The sequence below is a fragment of the Rhea americana genome, unplaced genomic scaffold (genome assembly GCF_003343005.1).
Source record: "Rhea americana isolate MKP2758 unplaced genomic scaffold, rheAme1 scaffold_51, whole genome shotgun sequence".
Taxonomy (NCBI): domain Eukaryota; kingdom Metazoa; phylum Chordata; class Aves; order Rheiformes; family Rheidae; genus Rhea; species Rhea americana.
The window spans coordinates 782,157-801,207 of record NW_028186657.1 but is presented as its reverse complement, the minus strand read 5'-3'; the positions used below and the strand labels follow the sequence as shown (position 1 = coordinate 801,207).

Here is a 19,051-nt window from a genome sequence, read left to right as displayed (position 1 = left end):
TTTTTTTTTTTTTAGTTTTACAGCCTCTGCATATTCTAAAATTATTCCTGTGCTTCACTGAAAAGTCTTTAATACATAGGACAATGCACCTTGAAACTCAGTAAATTAAATTCAGAGCATTATATTTATCAGGAAGGCATTTACTTGATTGAATGCACAGGTGCTCTGAGGTGAATGAAGACACTGGCATAAACCCACAAGGTGAAAGCATCTTTTGCACACCAGGTTCATCAGAGACATGTTCCAGAGGCACGGCAGCAAGCCAGCGGTCCCCCTTCATGGGTCCCCACCCGTCCTGAGCTGAAGTGTGGGAAGCAGCAGCCCTCCAGCCACAGCCCCGGGGCAAGACATGGGCTGCTTCACCCAAACTAAGCCTGTGGGAGGGAGCTTTATGAGAGGGAATTTCCAGCAACAAAAGCAGTACTTGCTGGGATTTACCTTTAGCTGGAAGTTCAAAACTCAGTAATTCATTCCCCTATGTCAAACTGGCTTTTTAGCAGAGGAATGTCCACTGTGAAGAGTACTGAACATCTCTTTCAAACATTAAACGATATTTTCACATTATAAATGCCAGCACATCAACACTAGTGTTTAATATCAAATGATGGTGACATGGCATGACAGTCCCAATAACCACCTGGCCAGAACACCTTTTAATTTTCTTAGTGTACAAGAATGATAATAGTTCACATCACTGCCTTTATGGGGTATAGTATTTGCAGCAGGAATATTTCAAGAGTTCTGTAAAAATAGCAGCTCAACAGAAGAATCTTAGCACAGATGTAAACTTCAAGCCAGCATTGCCTGCAGGACTGCAGTACAGCGGAGGGGGAACGCTCTGTGGTGAAACTGCCACACTTTTATGGGCAAGCAGGTTTCTCCACTAAGAAATATGAAAGGGCACATAAAAATGATCTCTATCACGTCCTGAACAGTCAAGATACTTCTGTATAAACCAATGCCGGTATTCTTAAACTCACTCAGTACACATTCCAAAGTATCTAATTAAATGCTGCACAGCATTTAATATATCCATCTGGTTTTTTTATTATTATTATTGTCACAACATTGCAGTATTTCACTTACAAAATTACTTCCAGATATTTCAAGCATTGACCAAAATTCATCATTACTGTCATGAATTACATATGTTCATTTAACCTAAAGGTAGAGCTAGTAACTCTGCAAATTTTCTTTTAGATGGTACATCTCATTTCTAACCACGGAGTAGAAAATCCAGCAAATGAAATCAGCAGTTTAGTAATGTTTATATTAATGTTGAATGTCTGTTCCTGACGTTCCTCCAAATTGAGGAATGAGAAGACTAATAACATAAACATCAGTACTACATTAAGGAAGCAAGCCTTCAGAGGTCAGATGGAGCCTGCTTATATTTTAACCCACATATTACAGAGATACAGACACAGATGATAACCACCTTGCTCAAAACTGCTGTACTTTTTCACACTCTCATCAGTCAACAATCTCAAATTTCCAACACTGAAAGCATGCAAGTATTTCTGTGCTGTTTGTCTGAGTTTTTCCTTTATTTTAGTAAACCTCTTCTCCAGTCAACTGGTTCAGTCATGACTGCAGCTTCTTAACCAGGTCCTGATAAGTTCTCCCTTTTTGGAATAGCAGAGAGCCTGCTAAATCCAGAATACTAGTACCTTACTCAGAGGGTCAAGCTAGGTATTAAACAAAGCTTTTGCTACATCTTTTGCTACATCTTTTGCTACATCTTCTGTAGTTAGTAGCAGAAACCAAGGACACCTACTGCACTGGGTGCAAGCCCCAAACTTTGTGTATGTTGAAGAAAGAAGTTCCTTCCAACTCTTTTCTACTTCTCACAGTTCTCTACTCACATCTGCGATCTGCTAACTCTGCAACCTTAACTCATGCTCAATGAAGCCCTCACAACCACTCCTCTTTCTCAAATGCTTGTTACTCTCCTTGCAACCAGCTGTAGGTACAAAGAYGATTAATCCTTACCTTGCCGCACACAGTATATGTACATGAAAAGGAGACACAAAAGGTAGCACTCTCATTGACAGGAATGAGTTTGTTTGCACAAAACACTTTTCAAGAGTAATCCTATTCCTTTGAGCAGTATCTACAACATAGGATTTGCAAATGAAAAGCAAATTAAGGCAGGTATGAAGACCAGAATCAATCAGCCTGCTATCTGCAAATAATGATCAAGAACCCAGGAATGATACTTAAAAGCTGAGAGATCTTTAAATTTAAAATAATTGAAAGATCAGTGACTTTTGTGAAGAACAAACACAACAAATATTTGAAATCAGAAAAGGCAATACTATAATGCAAAAAAAGCAGTAGTAGGTAATCTGATGAGTAAGATGGCCACAAAAGACAAATGGCACTGAAGGAAAAAGGAAATTGCAAAGAATTAAAATATTAACAGTTGTGTTTTAAATATTCCTGTTCTTGTAGTAACAGTGTAAGATTGAAAAAATGCAGAAATAAGACAGAATAAAAGCAAATATTTCTACATTGCTTTGTTACCTGTCACATACCAATGACACTTGATTATTAGAACTTTGAAAAATGTTTGCAGTGGAACTTAAATATATGTAAATCTCATCTTAAGTTTTGGTTTGGTACAGTCTCTGAAAAGTCTATGAATCTTTTGAACACCTAAGTAATGAGTTGTAGTTATCCACTTAAAGCAGGCACTGCAAGTTTCACGTTATCAGTATAAATTAAGATGAAAATTCAGTGCTCCCAGCTGTGATTTGCTTGAAGGTTTCAGGCACAACTCGGCACAGGTGTGCTCAAAAGAATGCGCACATCCAAATCCTGCCTCTTAGCAACAAGATGTAATCTCAGTATTTGATTTCAAAGAGAGCTGATGAATCACATAAATCTTCATAAATAAGGAGATGGCAATACACCCTTTTAGCACGGTGTAAATGTCATGAGAGGGGGAGATGGAAAGCAACTACCACATAGCTCAGCCACTACCATCTGCACAATTAATATATGTTCTAGCAACGAGAGAGTAGGAGGGAAAAGCATCATCACTTACGACTGCATAGTCATTAGCAAAGATCCTAATCTTCATTAGGCAAATGAAATAAAACTCACCATAGACTGAAGCTTTCACAGTGGATCCACAAATACTCTAAAAATGGTCTCACTGGAGGTAGATGGAAACAGTGCATTTTGAAGGGGTAGTTAGTAAGCAGAAGCACGACATTAAGATAAACTGATAATCTAACCATGATAATCTAAAGCTACCCCCCTCCCCATAATTGAAGTAAGTAATTTTACAGTAAGTAAAAAAGAAAAAAGAGAACACTGCAGATTTTAGAGGAAAATGATGACTCAGGGGATAAACAAGGTCTATAATTGAATGAAAACTTGACCCCAAAAACACAACTGGCATTCCAAAAGATTTAGAGATTGCACGGACTTTACATTAGGAAATTGCTGGACAGAAAGCCTGGATGAGCACACAGTGATGAGGCAGAACAGTAAAGAGTGTTAAGCAAAGCCAGAAGAGGAGAGGATAATGCATATTTGAAGCCACCCAGGAAGCAGGATAGCTTTGTTAGGGCTAAGAATACATTTTATCAATCACAAACTGGGGGGAGGACAGACTCTCCCCGCTGCCACTCCGCTGTCAGCTACAGATCCATGATTACCTGGCAGTTTATTTTCAGTACAAATCAGAATTGAAAATAATATCGAAGTAATGCTCACACATAAAAGGGATGAGGGAGGGCTCCCCCACACACACTTCAATCTTTTTTTTTTGCAACATTGCCCTTTTTTGCCAGTGCTGAGGCACTTGTTTATCTAAATGGAAACTCTCCCATGTTCTTAGATGGCAAACAGCCTCACTAAGACCTTCTTAGTAGAAAGATAAAGCTGCAGATGCAGAGCTGGCGCCCTGCTCTGTGCAGCGATATCACACTCTCRGGGTAGAGGACAAAAGATGATTTTATCTTCAATTCTGTGTGGCAGTATTTCCACAGCTACCTCTCTCATCGCCTTTCTTCAGTCTCACCATTGGTCAGGACACACCATATTTTCCTAGCAATCCCATAGATCACAGATTTCTATTTAAATTAAAGCTGTATTGAAATAAAATGAACAGATGAAGCTTAAAGAAAATTAAATGAGGGGAAACGGACAAAATAAGACAGATGAAATAAGACTCTTTCTCCTTCAACACACACAAAGCAACTTCAAATACTCAAGGAAACAAAATATGAGGGCGGCGGGGAGGGCACAGTATCTTGTTCTGAGACATTCCCACACAACGTTTGTGGGCAGTTTTGAAATAATGTCAAGTGTTTGACACTACATGAAAAAGCATACTACACTTAAATACCTTGTTCTTTAAATATCATAAAAAGCCCTGGTTGTAGATACAATGAATCTTGCTGGGCAGCTATCTGAAAGGGACTTCAGGCCCGGGTTTTAAACTTTGCATATTTGTGTTATTAAAAAGAAAAAAAAAAGAAAAAAGAAAAAAAAGAAAAAGAAAAAGAAAAAAAAGAAAGAAAAATGCCATTTAACTGCAAATTCAGAACATCTTCCTGAACAGCAGCAGCAAACATCTCATCAACATCCTTCAGCCTTAATGACATGCAAATAATTTCCCTGAAATGCTGTATCTTCTCTATGACAAAAATATCTTCTAGCATCAAAAGTTGAACACAGAAGGCTGCAAAAAGTAACTGACCTTGACTAAATCTTCCTGGTTTAGGGAGAATTTTTTCCTCAGTACATGAGTGTATGTATATAACATGCAGTAACTCCACTAAACAGACATTTTTTTTTTTGCTTACATATTTCAGCTCCAAAAAAAATTTTTTTGTTGAGCATATTAATATGCATTAATGGCATATCCTTCCTATGGCTATTCCATTACCTCTTTAAAAACGCAACAGTAACAATACTCATCTCTTCTTTAAGTCATAAGAATGAAATGTTACACATGATATTTCTCCAGCAATACTAACATTATGAAAAAAAGAAAACTCAAAAGCATTTCAGGAAAACCATAGCAGAGTATTTATACATTAGAATTATACTTTGAGAACCTTTGCTTACAGAAACAGCCCACCACTTAACGTTTATAAACCATGGTGTTAGTTGGTGTTAGCTGAGAATTAAATGTAAGGTATGGAATATAATTATGAAGTATATTTCTAATGTAAATAATTTAAGAGAAGCAAACAGGGATAGAGGTTTGGAGTTTCTACATGCCTTCTAACCTTTGCCTGGTTTCCCATCATGTGCATTGATTGATATTTCTGCTTTTTACTTATAGAACCAGATGGGAAAGATATCATTATCTCTCTAGAAGATACAAGTTGAAAAAACATATTATAATCTCTCACTGAAAGGATACAGCTTATCAGCAAAGTCTATAAGTGATTTATATTCTCAGCAGACCACAGCAAAACATTCTGTAGTGATCTGAATTCAGGAGATTTCCAAGCTTTTTCCAAGTGGTTTTCATTGCTTGAAATGTGTAACACTTCGGCAAAAATGTGTACTACGTAGATTGTGATAAACCTTATGTTCACAATWAATTAAAGTTACATTTCTCTCCCATATAAAGTGCAAGTCAATTTAGAGAAAAATAATCTGTATCAACAGAAGCATTCAAAACTGTGTTGGAGTGCTTCTTCCCATGCAGTATCCATGCCTGGTAGTTTAAGATATTTGGCTACCATCCATTTAAAGGCCAGATAAATGTTTTAGAGAAAAATTGGGCCATACAGACAGACTGATTGTTACTAGCAATAGTGACTCTCGCAAATACATGCCCACTGAAACACATTTTTGAGATTACAAAAAGTTTGTCTTTCTGCTTCATTAACACTTCACTTACTCATTTGAGTTGAATAGGAGATAAATCTTTTATCTTATTTTAAACTGACTAAGGACTTAGAGAAGACCTCACAATTTACCACTTTGGTTATACAGGAAGCCCCAATTTTTTAATTATCATTTTTAATGAGAGAATTATTTTGGTACAAGTAGACTATCTGCAGATTTATTGTGACCTTGAATATTTTAGTTGAGTGCATCTACCTTGAATCTTTCATTTGATACAATTTTTCTGATTAAATAGATCACTGTACTAAACCTTGAGCCTATTTTTACCTTTAAGGATTGAAAAGGAAGTTTAAGCCATAACCTATGATTTCAGGTCATACTATTAATATGCAAGCGACAAACATACAAGCAAGAGGGATTTTGAAGGCAATTTTCTGATGAGAATTTCAGATGGGATATTTTTCTTTCCTCTCTTCCACTGAAAAATGGAGGGAAACAATAATGCTTTTTAAGTAGAAGAGAAACAAATCTTTGCTAAACTAAGCTGCCCTACTGATCATAATTTGCTATGTGTTCTAAGACAGCAAATCTAAATACATTTCCACTTATAATAATTCCACAAAATATTATTTTCTTGCACTTTTTCTTTTTTTTTTTTTTATATAAAAAAGTAGAAAAAAAGTTAAGTAACTTAATAGTTCGCATACAAAGTACACATAGGGAGTGTGGTTGCCTCCCCTTATAGCCAGAGGCACAGCTGCCCTTCCCTTTGATCCTGTACTAAGCACATAATTTCTGCTAGTATTTCCACCAGGAATAACTGCTTTAAAAAGTGGCATGACAAAGTCACAGGTAGTAAATGACAAAATAAAGGGAGAAACTGTGGATGGCAGATGATACAGTAAAGAACTTTTTTTTTCCCCCCACCAGTTTCAATATTTCTTATATTTATCCAGAGACCTCCAAATGGGTTAGAGTCAAGAGTGACAGATGTTACAGACTGAAGTGAGAAAGGGAAATTGCAGTTCTAAGAAAATCAGCAGCAGGGAAGCCTGACGAACAAATGGTGGAACGCTCCGGTCCTGTGCACATCGCACCGGTTTTGGTCAACGCATACGAAAAAGACCTCAAAACTGTTTTCTCAACAGCTACTCATCCCTTGTTTTTCCCATTCTGACGTAGAAGAGGATCTGTCATAACATTATTCAACATATACTGCGTAAATTTTCCATAAGCACTTTAAATAGGGAAAGCACCAACAAGCAACATCATCTAGAGCAAAATAAAACCAACTTCTCCTAGCGGCGGTTCTGAATGCCTTTCCTCTAAATTTTGTAAGAGGAAACAAATGTTAGCTTTATAATTCCCAGTGGCTCTACAAATCTGAGCAGTACTTTGAGAGAAGTAGAAAGCTCTCTGCATAAATTTGAAAGTCTCTTTAAAAGTTTATGTCTTTCACTTTTTGGAAGAGAAAATTGTTGAAGCAAATATTTTTAAATGTCAGTTTTAAAATATAATCAAGAGAGAAACCCTTGTCAGTAAATGAAAATATATTTAGAAGTTGTAACTTTTTTGTGACATTTGTAAACTGACACTCTCTGCCAATATTCGTCATACAACTGAAATTATACCTCACTGAAAGATTGCATGTGTGTATATATATATATATATATATATTCTTCAATATATACTATATATGTATACATTATACGTTCTGCCTTTTTTTCAATTAAAAAAAGGAACTTAGGTGTGTTCTCGGAAGTGATGCATTGTACCACACACAGAGGGAGAAAACGCAATGACTGTTTGCTTCGGGTGTTCGTGGGGAGGATCATGCACCCTTGCAAACCCCCACCACGAAGTGCCGAATACGGATTTACTGTTCGCATGCGAGAATAATTCAGGGACGTGAACATTTGTTCTTTCCTGGCAGTTACCCAGGACGGAGCGGCACCGCGGCCCGCAGCCCCCGGCATCGGCAGGGCAGCGATTACAAGCCCTTGGTCGCGGACAGCAGCGTCGGAGTGACCGGTCTCCGGGCCGGCTCGCCGAGGGGCTCGCTACGGTCCCCTTCGCTGCGACACCAGGAGCGCGGCCGCGCGGAGCCTCTGCCTTGTGATCCGATCGTGCAGTCTCCTCCTGGCCCCGAGACATTTCTCCCATCTGTTCATACAGATGGCATGCTAGAGAATTTAAAAGAACATTTTTTCCAAACTTTTCCTTTATTCCATCCCTTTAAATTGCACTATTCTAGACTAGTAGAAACACACAGTGCTCCAGGAATTATAATTTAGAAGGAAAAAGCATTAAAAAAAAAAAAAAAAGAGAGAGAGAGAGAATTTCTTATACACATGATTTACAGGAGAAGAAACTATTCAACTGGATGGCTACTACCAGTCCCCACATTACAGCCTGAAGATCAGAGACAAGCATGGCTTAAAAACACTGTTTTGGAGACRTATTCATACTTTTATACATACTTCTCAAGTATGGAGAAGTTATGGAAACATCAAAAGAACAGAATCTCTTGCAATTTATCCTGTGGTTTCTCTTCTTCAACGCAGACCTGAATACTGTTCCAGGAAAAGCTCTCCTTGAGTCTTTTGCACACTGAGAGCCAGCTGAAATTTAAATTTGCAGAGAAAAAAAGAAACAGAAAATAGCCCCAGGAGATAGGGAAACAATCTGGACTTCTAGTAAAAAACAACATTTGAATTTTAGGAGTTTAGGTCATTCTTATTTTTCAGAAACTGTTTTTTTAACATTTTGGAAAAATCATAACAAAACAAGATAAAACAGTAGCAAATAATCACCAATTCTCTTCAAAGAAAGCCTGTTGATGAAAAAAGGAAGATATTTGGGGGCAAAACCTCCCCACTAAAACTAGATATTTAATTGGAATGAAAAATAACCTCAAGTATTAGCATCTCCAAATAAAACATGTGGTGAAGCAAAAATATGTTCATTTTATTTAAGAAATAGCATCCAATAACCTCTCCAGATAATGTTCATAAAAGCACAAAAGAAAAGCCTCATCTGTACAATTAGCTAGGAGTGACTGTCTGTGAAAGAGGCTTTGTTAACTCCAAACACCTCATAAAATGTACTTTTCTTACACAGTGCAAGGTCTTAAAACTTCACTCATAAAACTCTGACTAACCCAGTTTATGTCATCCAGCTCAGATCTTCCACTGTGCGTGTGTCTGTGTATATGTATAAACTGTATATACGAAACTATATATATATATACACACTGCAAACATATATATTTACATGAACTATAAATATATACCAAATATATTGCTTTTGTATTTATACAAATGTCCAGCCATATTACATTGACTCTTAACAGCCATCTTATTGGCTGTTAACCTGTTGAAGGCTGTTAAAGTTGAACCTTTTCTAGAGTATTCTGAAATAAAATTTTACATATAGCYTTCTTGCATGGAAATTTCCATTGTCAGGATCACCAACTACCAGATAAAATGATATGATAAAAGACATCATAGAAGAGAAACTGAATAGATTTACGTTGCTGTAGTTATGAATTATGCTAATATTTAAATTTCAATTCAAGTTTGTGCATTTGATGACCTCTATTTGTTTTTGGAATTAATGTATGTAATAACCTTACAGCAACTTAACCTATTACATGGTTCTATAGTTGATGGAGTTTTTCTTGCTAACATAGAGTAAATGTCACAGTTTGTCCGTTAGGCAATAAAACTCAATTTTTTTTCACTTCATTGCAGTGTAATAATCTTGGGTAATAGGGCCCTTAATGGAATAGATTCCTATGACTTAAAGCTTCTTCCTTATTAAGCTTAATTGAATTAATTATTCACATACTAACGATTTAACAGCCACTTCATATAAAATAAAAGACCCTCTCGAATACTTATCTCATACTTCAGATCTAATAAAGGAACTAAAGTAGAAAGATATTTTTGTTTTCTTTAAGATGGGGGGGGTATTTAAAATCCAGCTACATTCCCTCCTGCTGTGGATGGAGGTGTTCTGAAATAATACCATTCCAAATCCTACAGCAAAATTTATCTTTAATCTATGAGTCCTTAATTGAAAAAGATATTCATGACAACCAGTGATGTTTTCTTTATTKCAAAAATTGCATCTTTCTTAAGACTGGCTCATTTTCTGAATGTGCTCTTACACAGGAGAAACGGAACAGCATGATTCTATGGAGAATGGCACAGATTTGTATCTATAAAACAGCTCTCCCAAGGTGCACATGAAGGCTGGCATTTTATAGTTCTTCATAATAATGCCTGGCACTTATGTAGTGTTTTACAGGATCAAAGCGCTTTACAAACTAATTAATTAATCTTCACAGCACCCCTGTGAAAAGGCAGGGTTTACTATCCCAATTTAATATATGGAACAACTGAGGCAGAGGAGTTGTATGATTTGTTTCAAGTCACAAAAGCGGTCCAGGGCTTTGGCGTGTAGATCATTAGAAATAACAGCAGTAGCTGTTCTGCGGTGAATTCCTTGGGACCTTCAATGGACCTATTTGCATGAGTAAGGAAAACAATCTGGCCTGTATAAATGTACAAGGAGAGCCAGTATCTTGCTTAGTTAACCTTAAGACTAAAATTAACTCACTTAAGGAAGGCGCTGTGATTCAAGAAACCCAGACGCCTTTCCTTATATGCTAGATCTAATTCACTGTACAAAACAAGAGCAGGTATCTGACTTGCCTTGTGCTAATTTTTCAGATAAGACTGGGATGGTAACGCCGCTTCTCCACTCCCGCCCTGGGATGCTGTGGGAGCTGCTAGGTGCTTTGGACCCACGATTCTACGTAAACATGCAGCGTTCGTTCTTAGGGAATTCAAAGCCTTAGTCTTCAGAGTAGAGGCATAACTTCACTTTGAGACTGTGGTTGTACTTTATTACATCTGCAACTATTTCTGCCCATTTTCAAAAGTTTCCTGTTTTAAATAGCTGTACTCAAGATGTAATGGTTCTTATGAATGTGTATGTATATCCTAACAGCCTCTACAACTTGGACACAGATATCCAATTTATCTCAAGGTTTCACATGCAAATCTAAATAAAACACTGTGCCAGACTGAATTAACTTCAGCAAGTGCTGGCAACTGAAAGATCAGTAATTGCACCTACAAGCACAAGCCTTAGCACAAAAAATTCCACATGTAATTCCCAGTTAACATAACGGAAATGCCTGTTCACAGTACTGAGATTCTCAGGTTCAAACAATTCTCAAACATAATATTTTTCACATAACCTTTGTATGCCCTCATCATCATATCACAGACTTCAGAGTCATACACTTGTGAGATGGAAAGAATGACAAGAAGTGATTTCCAAAGTTAAAAAACAGTATGTGTAATCGAGGGCAATATAAATTCTTTAGACAGCTATTGTCTGTACATGCTCTGCATTCCAGAAAACATCTCCAACCCAAGTTTTTGTATCATTGTATGATCTTTGATTACATGGGATATTTTTATGCCACTCCACTGGGCCAGACAGGTAGAATAGTGACAGTAAAGAGACCCAATGTCACTACAGAGCATCTCATTACAAGATTTATTTCCTTTCTTTTCTCCAAGCCTAGAGAAGACTCCGGTCGGAATRGAGGCTCGCACAGCTCAGGGATGCATCAATACAGCGTAACCAGGACTGCCAAGCCACTGCATAGCTACCATGCTCAGGAAGACAGCCTGCAAAACCTCTTTTCCCCAGTTTGGGAATTTATGGAGATATTTGAAGGGGGCTCACAGTCCAAAAGCAGAAATTTAATTCCAACAAGTGCCAAAGATCATGAGGAACTGGATTTCTAACCAAAAAGTTGACACTTATTATTAGACTATGTTTATATTTTATCAAAAAATCCATACTATCAGGAAAACACAGTTGTAAAAAGTGGCAAAATAAAGATTAGACAATTTATTGAAGAATGTCTGGCACCAACAACTCACCTCTCAGTTTGTATGTTCCTCTGAAAGCTAAAGGCATTTAGAAATGGATTCCATTTTTATACTGTTCATCAGATTTCATAGATAATAAGCTGACTATGAGAAGCTAAATTGCTGAACAAGTCTGTTAATAGAATGAAAATGCCTAAGGCTATTTCAATAGAGCATAATGTAGGAGAATCTATTTTATTCGCAACAGTGCAAACTTCCAAACAGCCAAAAGCACAAGTGAGCAGGCAGCAGAAGGCACAGCTGGGGCAATATAAAACCCAAGCATCCAGGACTATTTTGAACTCACATGACTCAATGCTCTTAGCAAGAAATAAAGAGAGGATAAAGCAACACTCTCATACACATAATTCTCCCATTTAATATCAGTTATAAAAATTCAATAAAGCTTGACTACGTTATATTTGTCAAATCGAAATTATTGTTGGTTGGCTTGGAAACTTATAGTTGGCAGCTTATTTAATAAGTCCTTGCAAATAAAACTGTTGTGCTTTCAAACAGAACAAGCCTTTCATTTCTGAGAAAACTACTCTGCTCTACTTCATTTTGTCTTTCTTTGGGCTAAAAAGGATGGAAGTGTCACCACCTTCTGGGTATATTGCATTTTGGGGGTGGGGGGGGACAAAGCACAACCTTCAATTGCAATAGGAACGTCTCATCTGCCAAGGGAACACAAAATATAAGATAGTCTCTGTCATGCAATTATTAGAGTCCTCAGTGACCAACCCATTGTCCCAGAGTTCATTTGTGAGGACTGTTCACAGTCCTGAGACATAGGCAAAAGCAGAAGTCTCTAAAATAGCCAAAATTTTAATAGTGCAAAACCATGAGAAAGTTCTTTGTCTTCAGCTCCTTCTTCAACCACATTTAATCTTAGCGTACTGTCCCTCACTTCCTCCTTATTTGCATGTATAAAACCCAAACACACTCTTCTAGCAGAGAAGATGATGCCATTAACACCACCCTAGGTGGTAGACACATAAGAAGTGGCAGTTATGAAGTGGCAAACAACACCAGGGTCTTACTGGTCCCACTTCTCAAATCTTCCATTCCAACTTTGAAAAAATGTGTAAAAATTCCACTAGTTTCACAGGCTGAAAAATCAGGGAAGCAACTGTTGACATGAAGTGCAGAGAATGGGCCAAAATATGGCAAAATTGTCATTGCAAATGTATTTAAGACAAATCTAGTGTCAAAAGTCAAGAGAAAAATACATACGCTTGTGAAAGAACAAACCTCATCTACCATACCAGCTACTTCTGTTATTATTTGATATTTTAATGTATGGAAATTTAGCTAAAGCCTTATCTTTTCATGATGTATGTTCTGGTTGCGTGTCTTGTTTAAGCTTTGCTCAACCTACTGTAAACTGTTCATTAGTTTTCTTAGATTTGAATCGTGGCTCTCAAAGTCTACTGCACTATTCTATACATCCTGCCAGTCACTAACATGCTATTGAAAATCATCTTATCTACCAATAGATTATCATTTTCACTGTGACGACTCTTAATTTAAGCCTGTATATTGTGATTTCCTTTCATTTTGCCGATTTAAATGCATCATCTATTGAACGTCCTGGTGCTGACATGTCTAGCAGCAAAGAATAATTTTAGCTGCAAAGAATAATTTTCTTGAAGATGGAAAATGAAATAAAATATTTTTAAAATAGGAAAAAAATTTGCAAATACCATACTGTAACTTGAAACGGAAAAACAAAATGTCTTTCCTTTATTTTCTCAAAACATAAACGGTTTTCGAAATGGTTTCTCAAAACATACTGGCAGCTATCCCTCAAAAATAAAAGTCCTTCTAAAACTAAAAGTAACCAGTATGTCACATGCTATGTAAATAATCGGTCAAAATTCACTTATGTCCTTAACTAATAGCCTATTCTATTCACTGCTATAGGACATGAGGACATTGTAAGTACAGAATAGATGTCTACATTCATTACTAGACATTTTTGTCTCTCTTCTTTCAGTGATAGGATAAGCCAGGTGCTTACAAAGCTGCCACCTAGTCCTACCTCAAATTTACCTTAACAACGTTAAATCTAATCGAATCTGACATGCATCCGTTCACATACGGGTTCTATTAGGAACAACAACGATGAACCATGTCAGATGATCACCATTTACTGTATCCAAAACAGAAACTCAACTACAGGAATTAAGAGGAACTTAAAATGGAGTTCCATGCGTTTATTTATGACAATCCAGGTCAGTGAACTTGAATTCACAGAAGCATGTGTGCGTATATACATATAAATTTGTGTGTGTGTGTATGAAATAAACACTCGTATATGTACACACATGCACACATATGTATGGAGAGACAAAAGAAAAGGAAAGCAAGACTGATACGTAAAGGAATCTCAATTTAGTAGCATGCAAAGCAAAGTGAGAATATGCCCCTGTAAGTATAAGATGAAGCAAATACAGTGATAACAGTGATTTTCCAAACAGTAGTAATACACAATTTTTAAAAGATACGTGAAAATTAATGTCAAGCAGATACTAAATATGCCATTATTACAGGAACTTTAATTACATTAACTTTGAACTAATTTAGATGAAATAGCTATTTAAGGGATATAAAACTGTAACCTTAACATTAGAATCATAACATTGATTGTCGCATGGCTCAGTGAGGGCAAAGCAGAATAAGGCTAATAACGTAATTCTATTGTGGTACTCATGTATATATTTGATAACAGCACCCATCCGCCAGTGCTTGAAAAACATATTTTAGCCAGGAAAGCCTTTCAAACTGTACTTGGAGCCCAAGGAGGAGGAAGGATTTTATTAGGAAAACTTGCATGTGGATCATTAATAAGCAGGGCCTATAAAACGGATTTTTGAGGACAATGATCCTACTACAAGAAAACTGTTTTGACACTGAAATCTGTCTCTTACTGTTGGCAATGCCCTCAGCAGTCCCTCTTGGAGATGGACTACATCCCAGATACACAGGGAGATAGAATTCTTGGGGACTGGGAGAGAAAAAACAAGGAATTATGTGTATTCCTAGCCTTAAGATATAATAGTACAGCTTTAGCAATGCTTTCTTACCCTAACAGTTTAGCATTGCGATATATATCATACAGAGAGATGCAGTCAAGATTTCTTTCAAACTTATTTTTCCAAATAATTGAGATCAAAGAAAAAAAACTCTTCATCCAGATCCACTACCTATTGTGCCTTTGAATGTCTTCATTTTTCTTCTAACCTGAAGACGTCACAAAAGTGACAGAAAAATCCTTAAAACAACTTTTTCTTTCTTTCTTTTTTTTTTTTTTTWWAAAAAAAAAGAACACTTGAAGACTAGGGAGTTGTTTCCTCCAAAACTCAGGAAACCTGTGTGTGTACACAGAAATATCTATGTACAGAATGTATGTATATACACACACATGCAAACAGAGCAATCTACATATGCAAATATACATAGCAGCAAGATCCATCTTGCATGTCTTTTACTTAAGTGCATCTTTTTAAAAGCAGCAGGTAACCTCAGGGACCATGCCCACAGGTTTTGGTGCAGCAAAAGGTACAATGACCAAAATAAAKATTTTTATTATTAAACGGACATCACCAAGTTCTCATTTCATGACAGAGGAATAATCATTCCTAGATGCTACAGCTGATAACTAACCTGACAGACTTTCCAGGATTAAGCCACTTACTCACTCTTGCCCTAGAGGACGAAGCGGACTCTGTGAATTTAGTACAGATAGAAGCTGGACCCCCTCTGCCATACCCTCATCTCATCACGTGGAGGCAAGATCTGCAGCAGCACCAACCACAGTCACAGCCCCCTGTCTYTGCAACAGGTAGGGGAAGCTACGGGGTGACAGCCACCTGGCTACAGCCCTCGGTCTACAATTCATGCCAACACAACAAGGGAATGAAGGAAAATAAAAATCTGTGTCCTTCATTCATCTTTTAACAGCTCACAGGGTGAAGAGAGCACCTAAAGGGTACCAAGCAGGGTCTTGAAAGGAATGCAAGGACTGATAATCGCAAATGTATCAATAATCATAAATATTAGATTACTAGATATACAAGGATGTTACTTCCCCATTCAAAACTCTTGAACCATAAAAATGCTTCTAATACACCTCTACTTTGGGCTGCTTACCAGTTCTACAATTGGAATAATAAATAGAATTATTCTAGAAATATTTTGGATGACATATTGTGATTGTCATTTTCTAAACATTTACTTTGGGAAAGAAAGAAAAACTAAAAGTATTAGTAATGTTCCATCCAATTATGTTAAATAAAGAGCCTCAGGTTAAAAATCGTATGTGATTTTTCTTTATAACATCGTAAAACGTATTAAAACTGATATACTACATGCTCAGTAAAAACAAGGACTAGCTCTACCCAAGACAAAGAAGCTATGCTATCCCCAACTGAGGCAGCTAAGACAACTAAGTCCATTTTCAAAATGGTCCAGCGGTTCTGCTGTCATCTAGAGAGCAGGCAGTTGGAGCCCGCCTCCAACCTCGTGGTCTTCCAGTCACAAGGAGAAGGTTCCATCCAAGGGCTGGCAGCCTCTACTGTTCTGGGAAAGGCATCTCCTCACACACACGAGTGGCAAAACTTTACCACCCTGGAGACTTTCAGGTCAGCACATCACAATTAAGTAGAAAGCTAAAAATGTTAAGCCTGAGTCATATTGAAATATATGAAGATTAGATAGGTTTGTTCAGGTATCTCACTGATCTAAGTAGTTCATAGTGAAAATGGGGTTTCTAGAAACATCTGCAAGATTAATATCAAGATGTACATGCAATAAAAATCTAAAGGCATCCAACATTTTCAAGACTATTAATTAGTAACAGATGATCACAATTAGATATGAACTTCACAGGGCATGTTTGTTCAAGTGATATGACTAAATAAGCACATGCCACTGCTTCAAATCTGAGCAGAAAGCAAGCAAGTTCAATTCATGCTCCTTCACCTGCTAATTACAGGTGGACAGCAGAAAAATTCCACAGAAAATAGAGTATTCACTAAAATTATTATTGTATATTTTGCTCCTACTGCATATTTTGAAAATATCAGATATTCTAAATTAGAACTAAGTTATACAAAACTTTCTTCCATTTTTTTTTCTTAACCCAGTTGATTACCTACTCATACCATATTCATTCATCTTTTGCAGGAATGCAAATAAATCCTCTTTCACAGGAATTTTTGTCTACCAATACTGCCAGACATTTCACATCACTTTTCAAGCCTTCTCAAGAGTGGGGGCTTTCTGTTAATTTGTCCAGTCACTACAAACATGTATATATTACCACCTCTCTACGTGTGGTCATGCACAATGACAAYATTAGGCTGAAAAAACATTTCAAGTCAAATTTCTTTGTAGTGAAAAGCAGAAAGTTTTTTTTCTTTAAAATCAGTGTAACCTACAAATCAGAGGTTCAACAAAAAATATTCATAAAAATAGCATYTGAATAAACAATCTGTTCAGCTGCCATACAGATTTTTCCTTTTTTCCTCTCCCTCTAATCCTTACTAAATATTTTTTATTTCAATTCCTTTAAGGAAGCAATTCTAAAAATGACTTTTAAATCCAGACTGTGTATTTTAARAAGTATTTTATAGTCTTATCTCTTCTTAAAACAAATAACTTTGCACTAAAAATGGCAATTTATCTCAAAAATCTAYTAAAAAACTTTATCTGCTCTTAAAATACTTAAGTTGAAATTGTTTCCAGCATATCATCAGTTAGGATGAATAGCAATAAAAGGAAAAGACAAAAACAAAGGAAAAGAAGGAGGAAAAAAAAAAAGCAAATAATAGGTTTTAATTGAAGCCATGATTGAAAGATTGAAAATAAATGACAGAAGAGTTAGAAATGTTTCATACTGACCTGAGTCCATAAAGGACTGTCCCATCTGGATGCAAACGGATCATTCTGTTCTTCACAGTGACACCATGTACAAATGACTTCTTGTCATTCAGAAAATAGGTATCAGGAACCCACAGCTGATCTGCTACTCTATTGTCCAGAGTAAGATTTAGAGGTATTACATTATACGACAGCCTCTTATCTCTCCAAGCTTGCTGAAAGTACATTGTCAAGGTATAGTCCTGTGATTATAAAAACAAAAAAATTGTTTGCATTGAAACAGACAGTACACATATGCAAAAAATGCAAACACACTTATCCACTGTGACTGTTTTTAAAGGCAAACATTTCAGTTTAGAATTTCCACAAGCAGGTTTTTTTCCCCCTCCCCCATAAGCGTACACTGAACTTCTGTATACCCAATAGCAAAGATTAGAACACAAAAAAAAAAAAAAAAACGATACCCCATCTGGTTTGTAAATGGCTTGAGTATTCTCATTTCAGTATTTTTTTTTTTTTTAATCTAGGAAAGATACATTTAGATGCTTAACAGTCTGCAGTTTCTATAGTACCTTGTAAGTCTGTGAGTTCTAGGAAACAGGAAAATTTGGAGATCTAAATTTTACTGCATGGTCTCCACCGTATTCACCATGTTTTATATACCAGGGATCAGCTCTGGATCAAGCCTTGTATCTCTAAAACTGCAGCTACCCATTTAAACATTTTTCTAAATGAAAATCTCTGAAGAGTCTGTTAACTTTCCCCTAGGGACTGAAATCAGTGGGAAGTCTCCTGGGTTTCCGTGCTACAGAGTCTTAGTCTTATGCTTAATTTTAYGGATGAAGTAACTCTGGTTACTTCAATGGGACAATTCAGAGCGCACAATTAAGTATCTGAGCAGATATTTGCAGTATTGGGAGACAACAGGCTTTCTGTGTGTTGATGCAGGCCATTAATGAGCAGTAATTTGGAGATGTTTTGATCTTTGGGWGATTTAGTAAACAATCTCTGTCAAAAAGAGGTAGAATGTTCATTATRTATTATCCTATATTAAACCTTTAACCAACTCCTCAAAATAACACACAGCACAGTTGCATATCTGGTCACAGCCAGTCAAGGGCTATAAAACAGCACTGAAGGAATACTTAAAAGAAGACTAATCTAAAATCACTGTTTTGTCTTGCTTTATTTGTTGTGGAGTCTCCTTCTCCAGAGAAATCAAGGCCTGCCCGGATGCAACCCTAACATGCTCTAGGTGACCCTGCTGAGCAKGGAGGTTGGACTAGATGATCTCCAGAGGTCCCTTCCAACCTTACTGATTCTGTGATTCTGTGTCTTTTAGTTCATGTTTATACAAAAATCATAAAAAAGGCTCAGTGTCTTGGTTGAGA

General features: G+C 36.7%; 1 protein-coding gene across 4 annotated transcripts in view; it reads right to left on the bottom strand.

The window, feature by feature from the left end:
- The window catches only part of GABRB2 (gamma-aminobutyric acid type A receptor subunit beta2), a 164,833-nt gene that overhangs the window by 85,749 nt on the left and 60,033 nt on the right, over nt 1-19,051 (bottom strand). For all 4 annotated transcript variants that reach the window (XM_085317862.1, XM_085317863.1, XM_085317864.1 and 1 more), the window contains one exon: nt 17,682-17,902. In XM_085317862.1, coding sequence (XP_085173988.1) covers nt 17,682-17,902 — 221 coding nt within the window. The remainder of the gene's footprint in view (nt 1-17,681; nt 17,903-19,051) is intronic.